Below are 20421 nucleotides of genomic sequence, written 5' to 3' on the forward strand. Positions count from 1 at the left end.
GAATTGTGAAATTGCCGGTGCTTTGTTAGGATACAAAACATTGGCTATCTTTTAGAGGCTTCATTCTTTTCAGAAAAACTCTTGATATCCAGGTGGAACATTAGGAGAAACTTCCCCAAAGGAGTGATGCAACCCTGGGACAGTTCCCGGAGTAGGGCGTTCTTGTGTGTTTCTGACCATGCCAAGTTGTGGGTACAGCCTTGCTCTGGGTAGTTGTAGGATGAGAATCTCTAGAGACATTTTCCCCACTAGCTTTTTTGTGAACTGTTGCCCTAGCAATGTACTTCTTGACATCCATCCATTAACCAACGTGCAGACCGCAGCTGAGGCATCTGACATGCTCAGGGATGTGTTGGCATGTCATGAAAACAACAATGAGAGCTGCTTAGTGCTTGCTCAATTTATTATTTTTTTTCTAGCTCGAATAAAAAGGACTGATCTTGGCAAAGCAAAAACTGTTGTTGGCACTTGCCCAGACATGTGTCCTGAAAAGGAGCGCTACATGAGGGAGACAAGAAACCAGCTCAGTATCTTTGAATCGCTTCTAGGATCTGACAAGGTATGAGCCCTCTGTATGCAGGAGTTTGTTGTTCTAGGGACATCTGTTTGCTTGGTGCTAATAGGAAACTGTTGGTGGTGTTTGCTATCAGTCATCTATACTCCTGAGAAGTTGAACATACTCCTTAGACTTTGATTCTTTTCTCTCCACCTTGCAGGTAGATCACGCGGCAGCAATCAAGGAATATAGCAGGTCCTCAGCAGATCAAGAGGAGCCTTTGCCCCATGAATTGAGACCCTCTGAGGTGCTGAGCATGACCATGGACTATTTAGTGACAAACATTATGGATCAAGGAGAAGGAAACTACCGAGAATGGTATGACTTTGTCTGGAACAGGACTCGTGGAATAAGAAAGGTAAGGACCAGGGGGCGATGATGTTTGATGATAGAAAATGAAAGATGACATAATGCTGTAAAAAGTGAAGCAAAAAGCAATAGTAATTCAAATGTTTTTGAATTGTGAAGTGCCTCAAAGCACAGCTGAAAAGAGTTTTCAAAGGTAGTGCCAGATGACTATGCTCTTCAACTGTAGTTTAAAAAAATACATGCAATACTTTCTTTATCGTTCTGGTTAGGATATAACCCAGCAACATCTCTGCAACCCACTGATGGTGTCTCTGATTGAGAAGTGCACTCGCTTTCACATCCATTGCGCTCACCACTTGTGTGAAGAGCCCATGTCCTCCTTCGATGCCAAGATCAACAATGAGAACATGACTAAATGCCTGCAGAGCTTGAAGGAGATGTATCAGGACCTGGCTAACAAGGGGATTTACTGCAAGAGTGAAGCAGAGTTCAGAGGTTACAATGTCTTGCTGAATCTCAACAAGGGTGATATTCTCAGGTGGGAACAACAGATACCGCTTGTTTTCTCTCTTTGCCTCTGGGAAAAATTGAGATTAGAATTAAGTCCAGGCAAATTGTAATGGAAGTGAAGCACTTAGTTGCAATATTTTTTTGCCAAAGAAAGTGTACTGTAGTAAGGTTTCACTTGAGTGTTTCAATAGGTCATTTTAAAAAGTGTGTGTGTGTGTTGTTAAGAAAAAAAGTTTTGTTTTGTTTCCTTGAATAACTCACTAGAGCTTCTGCAGGTATTTAAAAAACCAAACAAACAAAAGGGAAAGTTAAGTCTTCACTATTCTCAGTCAAGGAAAATTTTTTTCTCTTCCCGGATTTGTGTCCAAGCTTCACTGCTTTTTCTGCAGTACGACCAAGAAAAAAATGTTTTGTGATCAGTCATAGTTTGCTTTTCTAGTTGATCTCTTTAACTGCCTTTCTGCCTAGGTGTTGGAGTGATGTACCTAAATAATATGCTGATTATGGACACATCAGTAGAAGATTAATGATCGTTAAATAATGCTGCAGATTTAATTCACAGCCATTTGTTTTGGACAGGAGTTGCATGTTTTGCTTAAAGCTCCTAATTTTAATTCTGGTTTGTTGTGGGTTGCTATTGAATTAGGATTGTTAATAGCGAAGCAAAAGGTTTGTCTCTGTCTTTTGTCTCCACAGAGAAGTACAGCAGTTTCATCCAGAGGTTAGAAACTCTCCTGAAGTTAGATTTGCGGTTCAAGCTTTTGCTGCCTTAAACAGCAACAACTTTGTGAGGTTTTTCAAGTTAGTGCAAGCAGCTTCCTATCTGAATGCCTGCCTCTTACACTGTTATTTCAACCAGGTGAGAAAAAGGCAGATGGATATTTTTTAAAGTGTTAATCAGCTGGGACTTTTGGGAGGAAATCTTCTTAGCAGAAAACTTGGTAGGTATTTAGCCTTAAAAATAATCTTGTTCTTGCCACTTCAGAAGCCTTTAAAATTTTATCAAGAGTTTTCTGCTGTGATATAAAAGGCAAATACTAAAATGCTCTTCTCAGCATTTTTTTCCTGTAACTGTGTACAAATACATATTATTTCCCCTGAAAACAATAGAGAAGCAAATCTGAGACTTTTGCAAAGAAAATATGAACCTGCATTTTCAGAAGTTCTTACAAGTTTTTCCTTCTGCACAAGAATCGCAAAGGCATATGCTCAAAATGAGCAACATTGAAGAGGAGCAGAAACTAGAAAGCAAGTGCAGAGAATTTAAAAAGAAAGTTAAATTCAAACAGTTGCTTATGTGGATATTTGATGGCAAAATACTGATTTCTTTTAAACATGATTTTCAGCTTCGTAGTAGATTTTGGGTTCTTTAACTTAGTAGTTATGTGGGGTTTTTCTCTTACTGTCCCCCAGATTCGTAAAGATGCTCTCAAATCTCTCAATATTGCCTACACTGTGAGCACTCAGAGATGTACAGTGTTTCCCTTGGATCACCTGGTCCGCATGCTGCTGTTCAAAGATTGTGAGGAAGCAACTGATTTTATAAGTTATTATGGCCTGAGTGTGTCTGATGGGTAAGTGTCAGGAAAAGGGTGTCTGTGCCTTAAGATGCCTAGTGGGCTTAGACTGATGTTAGGTGAAGTGTTGATGTGGATGGGCTGCTTCTGTGGTTTGCAGCCAGAAAAAGAAAAGAACAGGGGCTGGCCTCTCTAAGCAAAGCACTAGGACAGTGATAGTTGCAAATTTCAATTATCTGTTCTATTTTTATTGCTGTAATCATGAAAAGTTCTTTAATTTTGCATCTTTCCACCAAGAAATGGGGCTTATATCTCTGTAACTACTGTGACTTCCCACAATAGCTTTTGAAAACGGTAGAAACATTTCCCCCAAAGGAGAGGCTGCATATTGAGCTTGGTGTCCACTGGACTCCAGAGTCTTCCTCCCTGTGAAGAAATGTTGTAGATAACTCAGTAGAAAAAAAAAAAAAAAACGTTTTAGGTTCTTATCTTGCAGTTGAATTGTAGTAAATTGCAGCTCCATAGGAAACGAGGTTACAGTTCTGCTTCTCAGGAAACTAGCATTATGGTGACGCGTGTAGGGCAGGATGAAGCTGAACAGTGCAGACCAGTTTAGAGGATGTTCAAAGCCAATGGTCTGCAGGTAAGAGTGTCTGCCATGGAAATACATACATTGTAAGATGTGCTCATACAGATTTGCAATCTCAAGAGACTGGAGAAGGCAAAAAAATGTGGAGCACTAGATAGATATATATGTATAAAGAGTGCTTTATTTCCTGGTAACTTTCTGCTTTGAAGTAATACATCAGAGAGACTACAGGTGCCAAGATTGGAAGAAGATTGCAGCTTTTAAAATGACTTCTGTAAATAGCCCTGGCAGCAGTCACGTGGGGTGTAGTCTAGGTAAAACGTGCATGGATAATATGCTCAGTGGATAAAGGTTAAAAGGAAAAAGAGACAGAATAGTCCACAAAGGTGCCCAGAAATGTTAGTAGCTTGTACTCCGTCCTGGGAGGTATAGCAGCGAGGACAGTGATCTCTGCCTTCCCTTTTCTGGTTCCAGCCAAAGATGGATATCCGAACTATAGGGAGCAACCGTGGGTGCCCTGTGCCTGTGTCACTTTGTCCCGCTAAGCTTTCAAACTGAAAACCTATAGGTTACTGGAGCTTTGAGGATGTACTCCTGGTTTTTATTTTTCCCCAGTGCTTATGTGGAGCTGAATCGTTCAGCTTTCTTGGAGCCAGATGGATTACCCAAACCACGTAAATCAATGTTTGTCAGCCAGAAGCTATCTGTCTCTGTTGGGGAAGTTGTAAATGGTGGGCCGTTGCCCTCGGTGCCTCACCACATGCCTGTGTCCAGCTTCAACGGACAGAACAAGTATACTGGTGGAAGCACCTCTGTGGATCAAGCTAGTAGTAGCCAAAAACCCAGTGTGGAAGCAACAGGTAAGAGCAAACGTGCTTTCTAGATACTGCTCAGGAACATGCTGCTGGGTCAGCTCTGTGAGTAGTTTTATTTTACAAAGCAGAAACTGTTCTTGGCTCATACGGATTGAAATTGCATGGAAATTTGATGTAATAAAAGCATGTTTTGATTTAAATGTACTTACGTATCTATAAATACTAAAAAGCAACCTGATTAATAAAATACTTTTTCCAATACAGGAAATGCACTAAGAGACATGAGCGCAATTTTGCCAACGTAGGTGAAATAACTAGATATTTGGCTATTTCAGGCAACCAACTTCCCTTTTCAGTTTGCAGATTTTGTATTGCAACTGTTCCCACTGTGTGTGTAATTGTGGTGTTTTTCAAGTTAGCTGAACATATGCTTTTTTGGCATAGTTGAAAGTACAGATATCTTGCGTTTATTCAAGAGGTGTGTGTAGGTGTTAGGTGTACTTAACTTAAAACAGTTGTTTTATTGGAAATGCATGTACTTGGTATTGGAGGCAACATGCAATGGATTTTTTTAGTATTTTTTATAAAATACTAATAAATACAGATTAGCTTCTATGATATGATTATATATTTTTAACCGTAAGACAGCCAGCTTCTGTTCTGGACTTGTTTTATGACCTGATGAGATCTATCAGACTTGTCAGCTTTTGAAGATAAGAATAGTTATGCTGCTATTTGTGACTGACATGGTTTCCTTAATTTCTCTTCCCCCTCATCCCTCCAAGAAGGAAGAGCAGAAAGCAAAGGTGTGGATTTAGATGCCACAGCAGTAAGAGTCCAGCCGCCAGCACATCTTCTGCCCTCGCTGTTACCTCGTCAGCTTGTGCCAGTGCTGCCTCCTGCGCAGGCCATCTCCCAACCTGCTGGACAACCTGAGCCTCTCTCTTCAAAGCCTCAGCCTGTCTACACAGACACAGTAAGGAAATTTAAATAAAATTTAAAGTTTTTGGGAAAGATCTGAAATATAATGAAAGGTAACTGAGTTCTTAGGTTGTTTTATTTTTCCAGAATCTGCATGTGTTCTGTAGAGTCAAAAGGAGACAATCCCTGTTTCAGTGCTTTGGATACTTTGAAAAATTGTTTCCTTGCACTGTTTTGAAAAGAGGAAGTTTTCAGTGACTTCACATGCAAATTTGAAATGTCAGTGCTCATTCAGACTCCTTCATAAGATGGACAGCCCTGACTGTTTAGCATTTATTTGAGAAACCTCTGAGGAGAGAGTCAGAAAGTGATGGTAGAAAGTTATGATCTTTGACTTAGTAGGTAAACTTTGCTTTAGTGAATATTATCATACATCATGGTATGGTAATGTTATTGAGCTGTTCCTTAATGGCATGTATTTCAAATGAGACACAAGAAGGTTTCTTCTTGTGGATATATGACTATTAATGTTGGGCCTTGAATGTGTACCCTGTGTATCTGTGCAGTTCCCCTTTCTCTCTCACCCACCCACGTTTAGATACGTACTGCTGAACCCATCTCGGAGTGTCTCATGGCTTTGTAAAGTGCAGCTGCCATATTCTACCTAAACGTGGCTACATTTCAGTGAAAACTAGACCTGGTCATTTGGAATTGTATCTGCTAGAATGAGAGAAACTCTTGAGTAAGAAGATAGGAATGCCTCTCAAAATTCACTTTGCTTAGTGATTGTTTGCTAACTTGCCCATATTTAATACAGAAAGCTGCTTTTGTTTCTGGGCTGTTACTAACCTTTTAGATAGTCTTAAAATTTCCAGGCTGTTGTGTTTTAAGTTAGCTTAGTCTGTAGGTAGAAATACAGATGATGTTGCCAATTTCAGTCAGATAAACGAGGCTGAAAAGCCTTGCTCCTAATTCAGGTGCGTGCCCAGGCCATCCTGAGCAGGACTGCATCTTGCTTCAGCTGCTTCCTCTGCTGTGTTGTAGGACATTGCCGAAGTGGTGGATGGGCTTGTGAATGATGTCCTCAAAGGAGAGTGCAGAGAAGTCGGCAGAGCAGGAGTGGCTTACGTGACTGCTGCCATCTGGTAAAGAGCATTTATTGCTGGCACTCCTGGAGTCTGTCATAGCTGCAATTTGCTGTAGTGACACCATGTGTGAAGACCAAAAAACTACTAAGCAAGGCAAGGTCTATAGTGGATATAGTCTTACTGATACAGTTGAGAGAAAAGACAACCTTCCTCCAGATGTCTGCCACCTCTCTGTTACCAGCTAACCTAATGGAAGGGTAACTGCAAACCTCTGTAAACCTTGCCTTGCACGACACTCACACTACTGCCACAAGAAACCTATGTTGTGGAAAGGAAGGTGCCTGAAGGGGCAGGGGGGACAGGACAAGAGGAGTAAATCCAAATCTGGATACTTCTCTGTTTCAAGTAATGCTTCGTCTCCAGGGCGGTTGCTAGAGTCGTAGATGTGGGTTTGTGACCAAAGCAGTGTGGTTAATGCACCAAGTTTTGGTTATAGCTGAAGAGCGCAGGGTCAAGGCCTACCTTGTTTCTCATTCTGCATCCCTGTGAGTAGGCTGGGGCTGTGCCACAGGCTGTGGGGGGACACAGCTGTGACAGCAGACCCAGACTTGACTGAAGTCCGTACCATGGGGTGTCACGGTCAGCAATAAAACTGGGTGAGAGGAAAAGAAGGTGGAGGTTTCTGGCTTACAGGGTAGCCATTGATTGGAGACTGTCTGGGCATTCGTCTGCCTTTGGGAGATGGTAGCAGACTGCCTTTGCTTTGCTTGGTGGTGGGGTGGGTGTGGGTTTTTCCCTTCGCCTATTACAGTGTATTCATGTCTATCCATGAGTTTTCTTGCTTTTATTCTTCCCATTTCCTCCCCTGTCCCGATGCGGGGAGGGGAGTGAGCCGGTAGCGGTGTGAGTGCTCACCTGATGGCTAGAGTCAGCCCACCACAATGGAGCAAGGGTGTGCTTGAGGAAAGCACAGACGTAGGGCATTAAATGAAAATTTGGTGGCTTTGAAAAGAGAATTGCTGTTTCTGCACAGCACCTCGGAGGCCACTGTGGAGGAACTCGTGACTGAAGTGATGGAGGAGATCCTCAGACAAGTGGCAGGAAGCGTGCTTGTTGCGGAAAGGGAGCGTGTCAAAGAGGAACAGCGCAGAGTGGAGGAAGAGAGGTGAGTTGCTGCTTTTGCTGCGGGGCAGGGTGGGCTGTATACACTCCTAAGGCAACGGTAATGACAGCTGGTGCCCTTGCATGTATGCTCAGGCCCTGTGTGTCTCTGCCATGCTGACAGCACTCACTTTGTCTCGCCTTGAACTGCCCTGGGGTCTTGCAGATAGGCTGTCCCTTCTGCGTTCTCAGGTGATCTGCTAGTTAGTATTTTGACCTTACAGAGCCACTGTGAAAATAGTGGGTGGGAATTTTGGGAACTTAACTGCACCCAGAGCTTCCAGAGAGGGAGGCGCGTCCTGGCCCTGCTGTATGCAGGAACTTTTCCTTCCGAGTAAGCTGCTTGGGGTAAGTTACTTGGGGTAAGAGTACAATAACCCCACTGTCAGCTGTATTTTTGAGGGAAGCCCGACTCCATGCAAAGCTTTTTATCTTTAGAGAGAGAGAGAGAGAAACCAGATAGTGGGAACTCAATTTTAGGTGAACTGTCTGACACTGTGTGTAGCACTTGTTTAACTAAGTGGCAGGTTTGCTAGTGTAAATCTGTTCACTTGTGTAAATCTTTTCTCTGTCCCTCCAGGCAAAAGCAAGAAAGAGAACAGCTAATAAAACAGTTGAGCCAGTTGGTGGGTATGGAGTTAATGGAAGAAGTAATAAAGGAAAGCGTTCAAGAAGCTTCAACCAATGAATTAAAGTACGTACAACGTGCTGTGTGCTATAATTTGCTGTAGGATGCTTTCCTAAGGATAAGAGTTTGTCAGGAAGTGGTGGGCTTCTTGCTTGGCCTTCTCTGAGGTCATCTTCAGTAAATTACTTGAGAGGGAAAGTGTGCTTGCTTGTACAGCAGGCTGCCAATTTGCAGTCATACTGTGTTGGGCAGTAGTGGGCCTCCAGGGTGGAGGGAAGAGAGGCTTTGTCTAGGACAAGGCTGCTCTGTATGCTTAATTTTCTTCTGACTCCCTTACAGCTCTAGCTGTGGGCTCTCTTGTAGACCCTTTTCTGGAAGCCCGTGATCAGCGTGAAACTTGAATGACTTCTAATTGATTACAGGCCTTATTTAGAAGGGCCATAGAGCAGAAGTGTGGAAAATTCCTCCCCTCTGCTAAACGAGATCGTCTTCCCTGTTCGCATCTCAGCTAATTCTGTTGGCACTTGCTGCAGTCTCCACCTCACTAGGGGTCTTGGTTTGTTTCACTTGGAACTAGGTGTGCCTTAGAAAGAGACCGGCAAGCCCGTATTGCCCGGTGTTCGGAAGAAGTTTGTGGTCATGTCATGGACCTCTTTCTGGAGGATGAGATTTTCCAGATTGCCAAGGAAACCCTTCAGGAGCTCCAGTGTTTCTGCAAGTACTTGCAACGGTGAGTTGCCACCCTGTGATACAGCTGCTTTTCTTGGGAGCATTGGCGGGTAGTGGTTAGTAGAGTTTGAACTATCAGCTGTCTGGTTGCATTCTTTTTGAGACAGTTTTTGCTGGCTTGTCTTGTCTCCACCTTAAGTGTAGACTTAGAGTTTTATTACCAGCCTCTGAGTTACTCAGCTGTATGTGGGGTGAGGAGCACACCTCGTTGGAGTCAGGTATTGAGAGTTTGGTAGGAGACTTCAGCTTCATTCTATCTAGAAACTTGTAATGATATCTCCTTGTATTCTTCTGTTGGACACTTGATTTTCTGGCTGTGTGCTAAGTGTTTAGTGGCTGTTGTGGTGTTCCAAGGCAGAGATTCATTGCGGTGCTGTGCTGTCCCAGTGCAGCCAGGTCAAGGTGCGTTTCAGGTGGTATTTCTCGCCGCTGAAGAGGAAGCAGCAGGCTAGTCTCTTCTCTGTGGAGCATATTTCCTTGCAGAGCTCTTTCTATCCTAAAATTGAGCTCATGTGTCTCTTCACGGCCTGTATAAATACCCTTCAGTGCAACAGGGAAGATTAAGGAGGAGCCTAAGGATGTGTAAAACAAGTGTACGTGCGGCCGTCAAGAAAATGGGATGATGCATGAATATTTTTATAAAGCCCTGAAAATACCTGAGGAAGTGCAATAGAAGACTTTCTTAATTCATGAATTGGCTTTTTTGTTATAATTCTATTGAGTGCCACGCATTTTGAATCATTTGATCGTAGAAAAAATGCAAATATCTAACGATAAAGACTTTATTATATGTTTGCTTCTTGTTGGTTTTTTAAATGTTCCTTCAAGAGAGAAAGAGGCATACCTTTCTTATTGCAGCAGAGTTGCAAATGTGTTTTCAGCAAGTCTTGAGATACCAGAGAAGCTTTGCAATGAATCTTTGTAAAATGCTATATGGGCTAGGAATAAACACGCTGGAAATGGGGAAGGGAAGCTATGCTTGAACTTTTGCCAGGGGAGCACAGCTGAGACAGCTGAGGAAGGGGTGAGATGGAAGAACAGCAGTCCCTGTTTCCCTCCTGTGACCAGTTTGGCCACTGAGAGCAAGTGCAGCTTACTAAGCAGAAGGCTGCTGCCTTTTGTTTTTGTTGCTTTTTTTTTGAATGGGGCCCGAGGCTGCCACTTTCGGATGCTGCTTCTGTACAGCTGGCAGGTCTCATTCTGTGCACGCTCTGTTTGAGCTCTGACTTTGCGGCTGCATGCAGAAATACAGCTAAGCCCGCTGCACCACCTCACCCTGTCCCCTGGATGGGCTGACTTGGGGGGGGGGGGGGTGGGGGGGTGAGAGCCCAGTCCAGTCTGATGGGCAAGATGAAAAAACAAAACCTGTTTGGTTTGCAGAACAATTTATTTATCTCTTGTCTTCCAAAGGTGGAGGGAGGCAGTGGCAGCTCGAACAAAGTTGAAACATCAAATGAGGGCGTTTCCAGCAGCTCCCTGTTGCACAGATCCAAAAAATAAACTGAAAGCACTGTCCCCCAGTGCAGAGTGGCCTATAGCCATGGAGAACTTGTGCAAGAGAATTGTAAACTTGGGTAACGGAGGAAAGCTGGGAATCTCTTGCACTAGGTAAGGATACTTCTAGTTAGCAATCTGGTTAGTTTTTGGAAGGTAAGTTACAAAGTAGTCCTCTTCCACTGTGGATGTTAATGGTTTTGCAAAACTGTTCTTAAATACCCCCAAAAAAACCCTTTTTGCACAAAAGCCACGGCAAAGACTGAAAATTCAAATAAATCCTGCTATTACGGCAACTTTCTAAAGTGTCTGCAGTACTTCTGAAGTCTTAGTGTTTCCTAAATTTGGTTAAAGTACCTGTTCTATACCAAAAATTACAACCAAGATTCTCTTGTTCCCAGGTTGAATTGGCTGAGAAACAAAACAGTACATGAAATTAAAGTTCAGCATTTCTACCAGCAGTTGTTAAGGTATGTTGGTGTTTGATTCTTGTTTTCTTTCTAAGCAAACTGTAACAGAAATGCCAGAGATCTCAAAAATGTGAGTAAGGAATAACAAATTATACTCGGGTGTCTACTTCAGCCTTGCTGCTGGGAGTATTTTCAAGGTAAGGGAAACTGGAAGATAAATTCATGGAAGTTTTAGGCCATCTAATCCTATTGCCATGGGCGTAACTTTAAGGATCTGATGGACATTACAGTGGGTTTTTGTACCAGGGTGGGATGGGGTATAGGGGGAGAGGAGTAAATGAGCTGTTACTGGCCTGGCTTGTGACGTGAAAGGATTGATCTAGACATTTAAATTGCAAGAGGTGATCTGCCTTCTCATGGCTTGTTGTGCATTCTAGTGGCCTGTGTGTTTATTGGAGGCAGGGTATTGAAACAGTGTGGAAGTGAAGCAGTACATATATGGTCCCACAATCCCCAAAGTAAGGCTCATGTGACAGACTTAGCAGCTGCAGTTCTTGAAAGCGTCTGGTCTGTGGTGAAATAGGCAACAAATCTAAAGAATTAGCTCTGATTTTGGACTGATTGAAATACGCAGTATTGTAACTTGTTCAAAGCAAAAAAAAAAAAAAAAAAAAAAACCAAACCCAACACGTTCCCCAGGTAGGAATGAGCACTAAGCAGGGTCTTTTCACCAGCTTCTGTTTCTCTTTAAGTGATTTAGCTTGGACTCCCCTGGATCTTGTCTCATTAATCACTGAACATATTCCAGTCCAACAAGAACAGGTTTTTTGGAAGGTGCTATTGGTTTTGCCAAATGATGACGAATATGCAGAGGATGATCCCAACAGGTAAGTGAAAGAGTTGATTCCTGGGTCCACTTCTCAAACAGGGCAGTCAAATAGGAGAGTAGTAGTATACAGTCCTTGATATGGTGGGTTTTTTTTCCCCTGTACCATATCAAACTTCCAGTTTGTGGTTGATTTGTTTGGGTTGTTTTTTCTCCAAGGTGCACTAAAGAATATAGCTGTGAATAGAATTATTGCAGTGGTCCGTATCTTCTCCTGACACTGTTCACTGCATTCCTTTTGCTCATACTGAAAGCGAAAAAACCTTGAGATACGTAGCGGCATGGATAGTTTCAGGACATTTAATAGCTATTTAGCAAAATCCAAGCAAGGTGAAGGTTGAGTTTATGATAATTGTGGTGTTACAGAGGTGTTGGTGCTAAAACCCCAAAATGCCATTTTTTAAAAACAAAAACCTCAGAAACCCGCTCTTTCTTGTTTGCTAGGGTACTGGTGGATTGGGTAAAAGCCAAGTTTATGGGAGACAAAAGCTGGAAGAAACCTGCTTTACATACAGAAGACAGAATTCAAACACTGACATTATTTAATTCTCCTGGCATGCAAGGGAGCAGAAGCATTAAAGTCAGTGTGTGTATAAAGGTAGGTGAGAACAATATCATGATAACCTAACAGGCCAGAAGGGCAGGGTGTGCTCTTTTCCAGTGGATGTTATGCAGCAGCTTTTCACACTGTGTCCTGTCAGATGGAAGGAGATGATACTGGGAAAGATGGGATTGTTGAAAAGGTCTGAAAAAAGATGGATTTTTTTTTTCCTTGTTTTCCAATCACCTGAGTAAATACTTGCTTAAATACAGTGCAATAGTTTAAAACCTCAATCTTAATCAATTCCTGATGCCAAATCAGGTGCTCAGGTGCACTGTTGTGCTGACTTGCATCTATTGGACACATCAGTGTCTGTCTAACAGTTCATTGTCTTAGAATTTGTAGAGCTCTTGGTAATGAATGGCAAAGCTGAATGCTAACAATAGTGAACTACAGATTTCAGTATGAAAATAGCTTTGTTAGGCTTTAGGTACATTACTGTTGTCATCTTTGTTACTTTGTATAGGTGGCACACCGTGCACTCTCCGACTCTGAGCTTGATATGGCTGAGATGCAAAAAGACTTGCTTGGAACCAGCGGTCTCATTCTTCTCCTGCCCCCTCGAGTTAGGAGTGAAGATGTTGTAGAAGATGATGTTTATTGGCTTTCAGCTTTGCTGCAGTTGAAACAGTTGCTTCAGGCCAAACCTTTCCACCCGATAGTTCCTTTGGTAGTTCTAGTCCCTGGTCAGGAAGAGGAGGCCATAGAGAAAGAAGTAGAAGAAGGTATGTAATTATTTCTTTGTCTTGAAATAACTATGTAAATGTTTAGGGCTTGGCCCCAAGTAGAACTGTTGCAGCTAGCGCAGTCTCTCAAATACCTTATCTTCTAAAGGGAGAGACTGTGAAGTATAGTACTTCTAAAAGCTTTGCTAGAAATCCTGAGGCCTTAAGAATGATCAGTATGGAAGGAGATGCACTTTCTCTTGGCATTGAGCTTTTCTTTGCGCAGAGTATTTGATTCTGAGAGTCTGTGGGCAAGGCTGGAGGAGGGAAGCAATGCTGTGAATGTATGCACAGAAATGTGGTCAGAGTAGGTGTGCTTTTTCTCTGTGAATATGGTGGGTTTTCTTATTTTTAAGGTTTGATGCTGCAGGACTTGATTTCAGCCCAGCTTATTTCAGACTACACCATTGTTGAGCTCCCGAGTTCTATCAATGACTTACAAGGCACCGGAAGGGTAAGGATGGCAACTCACGTGAAGAGATACTTGACTAGTTTATCATTAATCTCTCGATTACTAACGCCTTAATAAGGAATTATTATGTTCTTCATAGCTTAAATTGCAACTGAGTCTTGTGTAATGGGATGTTTTTCCTCTTGGAAGCTTCTGTAAACTATTTTTTGTTCAAAAAGCCTCTTGCCATTTTTTTTCCACGCATCTGAATTTGCTGGAGTCAGACACTCACTTGTTAACAGTGATTCCAACATCAGCCAGAACTATCCTGAAATGCAGCGTTACTGCTGCTTTTCCATTATTCGTGACTATTCTATTTTAACTGACTAGAGGTCAGTGGCATTTGCTACATGAAAGATGGTTTTATCTGTGTAATGATTATGTAAATCCGTTCTTGTCTGTCCTGTCTGCCCTGACTAGCAGGGGTACAGTTGCTGCCTAACAGATGAGTGCTAGTGGTGGGTAAGCCTTTGTGCCCTTAAGCTTCCAGTTCTGAAATGCGAAGCACCTTTTTTTTTGTGTATCTTCTGGGTGCTGTGAGATCAGCCAGTATTATTCCGTCTTGATGGATGGGACTGAGGGATGCCTCTGTCCTCTCACATACGTGAAGAGGGATTGTATGGGTTTCTCCCTGACAGCCTCCAGACACCAGCTTTTCCCCTTGTCCTTCAGTTTGCTGTGTGCTTGGCAACAGTGGCCTGGAGACGACTCAAAACCCCATGATACTTACAAGTCTAAAATAGGTTTTTGTGTGTGAGTCACAGTGGGGAGGTTTGGAGAGGTGAGTGAGGGTAGTGGCCAAGAGCAGCCAAGGTGACTCAGACCAAAAGCAGCTCCAGCCCTGTATTCCGTTCTGAAGGTGTCTGAAGAAGGTGCCTAAGAAAGAAGGTGAGAACAAGACAGGCCCGGAGTGATGCCTCCCCCACAAACCCTGACAACTTGCATCTCTTTGCAGTTCAAGGACTGCAGGATCAGGCGTTGCTTCTCTGGATTGAGTCACCCTGGGCTTATTTCTGTGAATCTGTCCAATTCCTCCCAGATAAGTTTTCAGCATCCCCGGTGTTCTGCAACAGGGAGTTCCTCTCACAGACTGCACCTGGTGTGAACAGTCTCTTTCTGTCTTTTCCTGAGCCTGCTGGGTGTGAATTTAGATTGTAACAGCCTAGTCGGGGAATTACTTGTTGCAAGTACTGGGATGATGATAGTTGATTCCTTTTGTATCTTACTGCATAGTGTCTTGAATAGGTGATATCACACTTAGGGTTGCAGGACTGAATCCTTTGTGTCCTGATCACTGTAGAGCAGTTGCCAACCACACGTGTTTTGTGTGTCGTAGATCTCTGCGGCTGTGGGCTGGCTGGTTTCCCAGTACCCAGACTCCCTTGAGCTCTGCAGTCAGACCCTTCGGGAGTACGTTGAGGATGGGATTGACGGTGAATTTGGCAAGCGCTTCTACCATGACTGGAAGGAGAGACGTTTAGCTGGCCTGCTGTCTCAGGAGCCTGGGGTCATCATAGAGCTGTACAACAGTGTGTTGCAGTTTCTTTCAGATGTGGCATCCTCCGAGCACCTTTGTGACTTGTCTTGGCCCGTTACTGAGTTTTCAGAGCCTGGGGGTAACAAACTATTACCCCACCTGCAGTGGAACATGCCCGATCACCTGGCCTGGCTGAAGAAGGCTGTGCTGTCCTTCCAGATCCCTTACCTAGATCTGCCTCCATTAGGTGGTATGTACTTCACACTGCAGCATCCTCTCGAGGGCATGCTATTCTTTCAGACGTGCCTGTGCCTTGTTGAGCTACCCACCTTGTAAGGTGGGTGGTTTGGCTCTGTCACAGATCTTTGCAATTTATTTTGTTGGATTTTTTTCCATAGCTCCTTGGCGTCCTGTTTGCTGCATGATTTTTCAGTATGTGTCTCAGATTGCTAGTTCTTCCCACACTCAGCCGCTGATCCAGTCGCAAGTGGAGAATCTGCTGAGCAAAGTTTACCAGAAGTGGAAAAACAAAACATCTGGGAACTTTGATGGAGATGGACCTTCTGTCGATGAGATCCCTTGGGATGATATCTTGGCAGTCTGCATTGATCATAAACTGAGAGACTGGAAACCACCCAAACTGCCTATTGCCCCAGGTATTGCATGTCCTTCTACAACATGGACGATATTTCTTGTGTAACTGTGTTTAATATCTTGACAGCGGTACCTTTTATGCATGGCAGAGAAGGAGCTACGGTCTTGCTGTGTTTGATTATGACTTGACTTGAGCTTGTGATTCAAAATTTGGTCTCTGTGTAGTCAAGAGTCTTTCAGCCCTCCTTTCCCAGTAGGAGAGGGTTTACATTCAGCCGAAGGCAAAGAATTGGTCCTTCTGGACCATGTAAGCTCAGGTCAGCTGAGATGGCAGGCTGCCACTGTTAATGAGCACTTCCACGGATTAATGACGTTTGTCTTGAAATCAGAAGCAAACAGAATCCAAGTGTGTGGGTGCATTTTTGGTGTCCTGTTCGGATTAACTATAGGGAGCCTCTTTTAATGAAATGACTACTTAACCCACTGAACACTGAACCTGGATGCACTAGAATTTTTAAAATTAAGATAAAGCAGCATTTTACAGTCTTTCCCAGTAGTTTTGTATCTGTTGAACAGTAAGTCAGCTTAGGAAGACTCATTTTTACATGCAGGTTACAACTTTAAGCTACCTGAAAGTGAACACATGATTTGTCCCCAGTTTGGCTTTTCAATAATGAGCTGTTCTTCTGAAGGGGAAAACCTGTTCTAATGATAAGCGTTGGGTTTGGGTTTATTCACAGAAGCAGTAAGTGAAGATGGTCAGATTCGCGTGTACTTCTTCAAGGAGCATTTAAAGAACTTCACTCTCCCTTTTTCGTGGGAACAAGCCAGGCTGCGCACGCAGGAGGAGATCCGGCAAGGCCACGAGAGGTGAGGCGGCGGCTGGCACTCCCTGTGGGAGTAGCGTTCAGCTGTCCCTTGTGCCGTCGGAGTTGGTTGGTGAACTCCAAGGAGGTTGCTCAGGGCCACTACTATGAAATATATATTGCCATCATGATGCTGAAAACCAGCATGTGGCATCCTCCCAGACTGTGCTTCTGTACATCTCCTTGAAATGATGTACAAGGATGTGCTGAAACAGTGTAGTAAGTAGACTTTATTTTCTGCAGGGTTACTCAGCTCTCAAATAAATGGATTGCTTGGGGAGTGCTTAAAGTGTTCTAAGTGGAGAAACTAACTTCTGCTGAAGAAACCACTGCTGAGGCTTTGGAACTAGACTTGTACCAAGTACGCAAAGCATGGAGGAGAAAGTGTGAGGCTGGGGAAGAGCATAGGAATAAATCACGAGCGTGCCCTTTATTTAGTAGTGCCCCCTCCCTTACATTCACCTTCAGTTGCAGCCTGGACCCGACAGATGAATTACATGTTAGATGATTTGCATGGTAATTACATGTTAAATTTTGCAGCATTTTGAGTTCAAAAGGAGGATTTGTCCCCAGCTTGGGGGAAGACATCAAGAAAGTCCCACTGCTAAGAGAAGGTGCTAGAAGTTGAGGGTGCCTCAGAGCTGTGTGGCCTGGAAGTATTTGAGATCTCAAGAGTGTAGCTTGTTGCCCTGTCTTCCTTCAGAGCGAAGCCAGTCTCTCTTCACTCTTGGAAGCTTAGCTGCTGCTCTGCTGTGTCGCAGGAGGTGTGGGGGTAGATACTTTCCTGTGGGGCGCATCCCAGCCCCCTGTCCAGATCAGTTCCTTGCAACTCCCGCACATGGGTGGTGGTATGTTGGACCCTGGTACAAGGGATGTCTCCTAATAGTCAGTTCTCACTCCCTGCTATTTCCAGACTTCAAGCTAGTAGAGGAAAACCAACACACACTAATTTCTGGTTTGGTTTTGTCTGTCTTCCCCCCCCCCCCCCCCCCCCCCCATCCTTCAGGTCAAGGGTAAAATCTCCCAACTCTTTTAAGAAACCATATAGCATCTCCATGATGCCAGATGGATATAGTTCTGGGGTGAACATGCTGTCGGGTCAAGAGAAGAGCATTCCCAGTGCAGGTGAATTCACAGCCTCAGCTCAGGAGCTTCTCCCAGAGCGTCTGCTGGCACAGCTGCAACTGGAGAAAATAGAAAGCAGGAGGTAAGTTCCCAGAGCAGCATCCTTTCCTTGCGGCCCTGGCCCAGGGTTGCAAACGATTTCTAAGTTGTACGTAATGGGAAGCTGAAGTCCAACAGTGCGAGGAAACAACCTAGGCTATCTCTAGTTTAATCTAATCTCATCAGTGCAGTGCAGTTCCCTGCTAGCACCTACTTGCATCACAGTAACAGTCCAGGATGGTAGAAATACTTGGAGCTTGGAGGAATGGTTAGAAGCTGTCTGTGGTCAATCAGGCCACCAAAACTAAAGCAGTACTGTGTGTACAGTAGTCTGTCCTGCAGTATCACAAATGTCTATGAAGTCCACTTTGGGATGTCAGTTTGCCTGTAGCAATGCAGATCCCAAAGCTGAAGAGCTAAAGCTTTTGAGGTTGGCTCAAGGGTTTCTTGTCTCTTCTGCCTTCCCCATCAGGTGGGCGCCTTCAGTCTGTGTGGCTCCTTTTCTGTACCACAACCTTCTGTGATGGATTTTTGTCATAGCAGTGGGTTATGTCAGCCCGTATTGGAAATGTCTGCAAGCAGGATCTGATGTTCAGTCACTTCTGAACCCAAACCCCTTGGTTAACTCACTGGTTACAAGAACATCCTGCAATCTGACCCATGCTCTTGTTCTTTCTGTCAAGGTTTGAAGAACAGTTGCACCGATGTCTAGCTGAGGACATTGAGCCCCTTGGTGATTTCTTGGGTCTTCCTCTCTACCTCCCCCAGTCTCTGGTGTCCACCCCAACTGTCACCTGTCCATTGATGAAGAGTCCCGTGTCATCTGCTCAAGAGGTAAGAAAGGATGGTACTGAGAATTTGCTATGGCTCTACGGAGTGCAGGTGCCAAACCTTTAGTGGGAATTACCCTGGTGTGCCGTGTGGAATAGACCTGGGAAGTAAAGAATTGGAAAACTGCGCCTTGGAAATAACTTCCAAGTTATCCTCCAAGGGAGGAGGAATGCTTTCTGCAGATCTGGAGTAAGAGTTCTGCACAGCGTTAATGCTTTCTGCTGCTGGCAGCCATAACTGTATCCCTTGTGGTGCTGCACTTTATGGAATCACTGTGTGGGTCAGCTTCCCCCAGTTGTGGGAAAGCTGGGGACAGAAATAGAGGAACATGCTGTTTCTGCCTTACCTCCTCAGGGGTTGGGAGGGTGCTGACCTCCGTGGTTCTCCTCAAAAGTGGGGGAACAGCTGGTGAGCTGAGAAGTGCCTTGTTGGTACTGGGTAATGCTTCTTTCTCAGTCTCATCTCGTTTTTTGGTTGTTTGTTTTTTTTCCTTCTGCCCAGGCTGGGAATGAAGAGGCATCCAAGCTTTCGGTGGAGGAGCTGAGCCCCACGCTGTCAGACAGACTGAAACACTTGCAACAGCTCCTCAGAGCGAACAGGGAAGGTGAAGTTGCCTCGGAGCTCCACCTGTCTGCTCTGGTGGACATGGTGGATATTTGAGCAGAGCTGAGATACGTGTGCAGACCAAGAGACTTGGTAAAGAAATCCAGTCTGGTGATTGAACAGACGAGCTCCTGGGGCACGTTGCAGAAAAAGCAGACATCCTCCTGCGAGAAGAACACGGAGCAGATGTGGGGCCTGGGCCCTTCTCGCATGGCTGCCTTGCGCAGAGACAGTGTGTCGGTGGCTCGCTGTGTCCCTCTGGCTCACTGGTGGGCTTTGCCCGCTCTGCGACTCCCTCCTTTTCTGCTTCACGGGCAAGGAGACGGGTCAAATGCTTTTCTTGGAAGGCCTTAAATCGACACTTAGTGGTGATTTTTTTTTTCTTTCTGCCAGCTGTCATCATGGGTAAACGTAGCTTCACCAGGAGAATACTTTAGGGTGGCGGGGGGCCCCTGGGAACACCAGAGCAATTGCTCTCCATAGACACGGTCCCCAAGATGTTGTCCCTAGATGTTGTCCCTGCTCTGTGCTTGCTTGCTTCATGCAGAAGCTGCCTAGCACTGTGGTTTGAAATTGCTTTTTTGTTGCCCAGGAGTCAGCACTGTCATTGAGTCGGTGCAGCACTTGGCCATATTTTGTACTTAATGATGCTCAGTGCAAATCCAGAAAGATTTTTATACTGCTGGCCCAAGTTAAAACCAGATGAGTTGCTTGTTCTACAGATTAATTGTGTTGTAAAGCAGGACACTTTCTTCAGTAAACAGCTATGGAGAAATTATTTTCTTTTTTTTGGAAGAGCAGATAACCTGTATTTTCCAGTGTTTAAAAAGCTGTGGCTTTGGAGGTTGAAGACCTTTGGTTTTAGTTTGATATTGATCTCCAGTAACTAGAATGAAGATGTACTTCCATGTCTGCAGTACTCCTGTACAAGTAATTTTATTTTCTTTATTACAATATCAGCAGATTTTTCTCAGACAGAAATTTCTGCCTGGGAAATGCGAAGTAGTGTAGCTTTGGAAGTAAACACTGGTTATCTTGCCTGCCAGAGACCAGTTGTTTGACTTGCTTCTAATTTCATTTGAAATTTTCAGTAGTCCAAACTGGCCAGCTGCCTTCCAAAAAAGTAATTTTATAGTTGTTTTTTTTAATAGAATTTGTATCATTTCTTTTAAATCTAGGATAGCAGTAGTAGCGTAATATGACGTTGAAATAAATTTAAACTGAAGAAATTATACTTTGAGCCTGTTTGTACTGCATACAGTTTTGTTGGGCTGAGCTGCGTTGAGGTTCACTGGTTGCATGCAGAGCGAAGCCTGTGTGATGCTCTCGGCCGTGCTTTACCGCAGTGCTGCTGTTGATATTCTCAGTTTACCTGGAATTCAGCTGTGAAAACCCAGAAATGTTTCGGGATGTTGGTTCACACTGTCTGCTGTAAATGTGTTTTGTACCTAATAAATTTGTAGTGGCTTGAAACGTACTGGTGCCTCGTTGCTATG

The 20421-nt window shown here is 44.0% G+C and overlaps 1 protein-coding gene across 2 annotated transcripts in view; it reads left to right on the top strand.

Moving 5' to 3' along the window:
• MCM3AP (minichromosome maintenance complex component 3 associated protein) overlaps nt 1-20402 on the top strand; it is a 26648-nt gene extending 6246 nt beyond the window's left edge. Inside the window, exons 6-28 of one of the 2 annotated variants that reach the window (XM_056350090.1) lie at nt 420-559; nt 717-914; nt 1135-1403; nt 2072-2234; nt 2789-2949; nt 4097-4341; nt 5082-5272; nt 6262-6362; nt 7339-7470; nt 8047-8160; nt 8672-8824; nt 10234-10431; nt 10719-10787; nt 11480-11614; nt 12058-12211; nt 12681-12939; nt 13296-13393; nt 14727-15117; nt 15266-15523; nt 16202-16331; nt 17334-17534; nt 18175-18325; nt 18824-20402. In XM_056350090.1, coding sequence (XP_056206065.1) covers nt 420-559; nt 717-914; nt 1135-1403; nt 2072-2234; nt 2789-2949; nt 4097-4341; nt 5082-5272; nt 6262-6362; nt 7339-7470; nt 8047-8160; nt 8672-8824; nt 10234-10431; nt 10719-10787; nt 11480-11614; nt 12058-12211; nt 12681-12939; nt 13296-13393; nt 14727-15117; nt 15266-15523; nt 16202-16331; nt 17334-17534; nt 18175-18325; nt 18824-18982 — 4070 coding nt within the window. In that variant the 3' untranslated portion in view covers nt 18983-20402. The remainder of the gene's footprint in view (nt 1-419; nt 560-716; nt 915-1134; nt 1404-2071; nt 2235-2788; nt 2950-4096; nt 4342-5081; nt 5273-6261; nt 6363-7338; nt 7471-8046; nt 8161-8671; nt 8825-10233; nt 10432-10718; nt 10788-11479; nt 11615-12057; nt 12212-12680; nt 12940-13295; nt 13394-14726; nt 15118-15265; nt 15524-16201; nt 16332-17333; nt 17535-18174; nt 18326-18823) is intronic. The other variant, XM_056350089.1, reaches the window with a different exon arrangement.
• Nucleotides 20403-20421: the final 19 nt, after the last annotated feature.

The sequence above is a fragment of the Falco biarmicus genome, chromosome 8 (assembly GCF_023638135.1).
Source record: "Falco biarmicus isolate bFalBia1 chromosome 8, bFalBia1.pri, whole genome shotgun sequence".
NCBI classification, from domain to species: domain Eukaryota; kingdom Metazoa; phylum Chordata; class Aves; order Falconiformes; family Falconidae; genus Falco; species Falco biarmicus.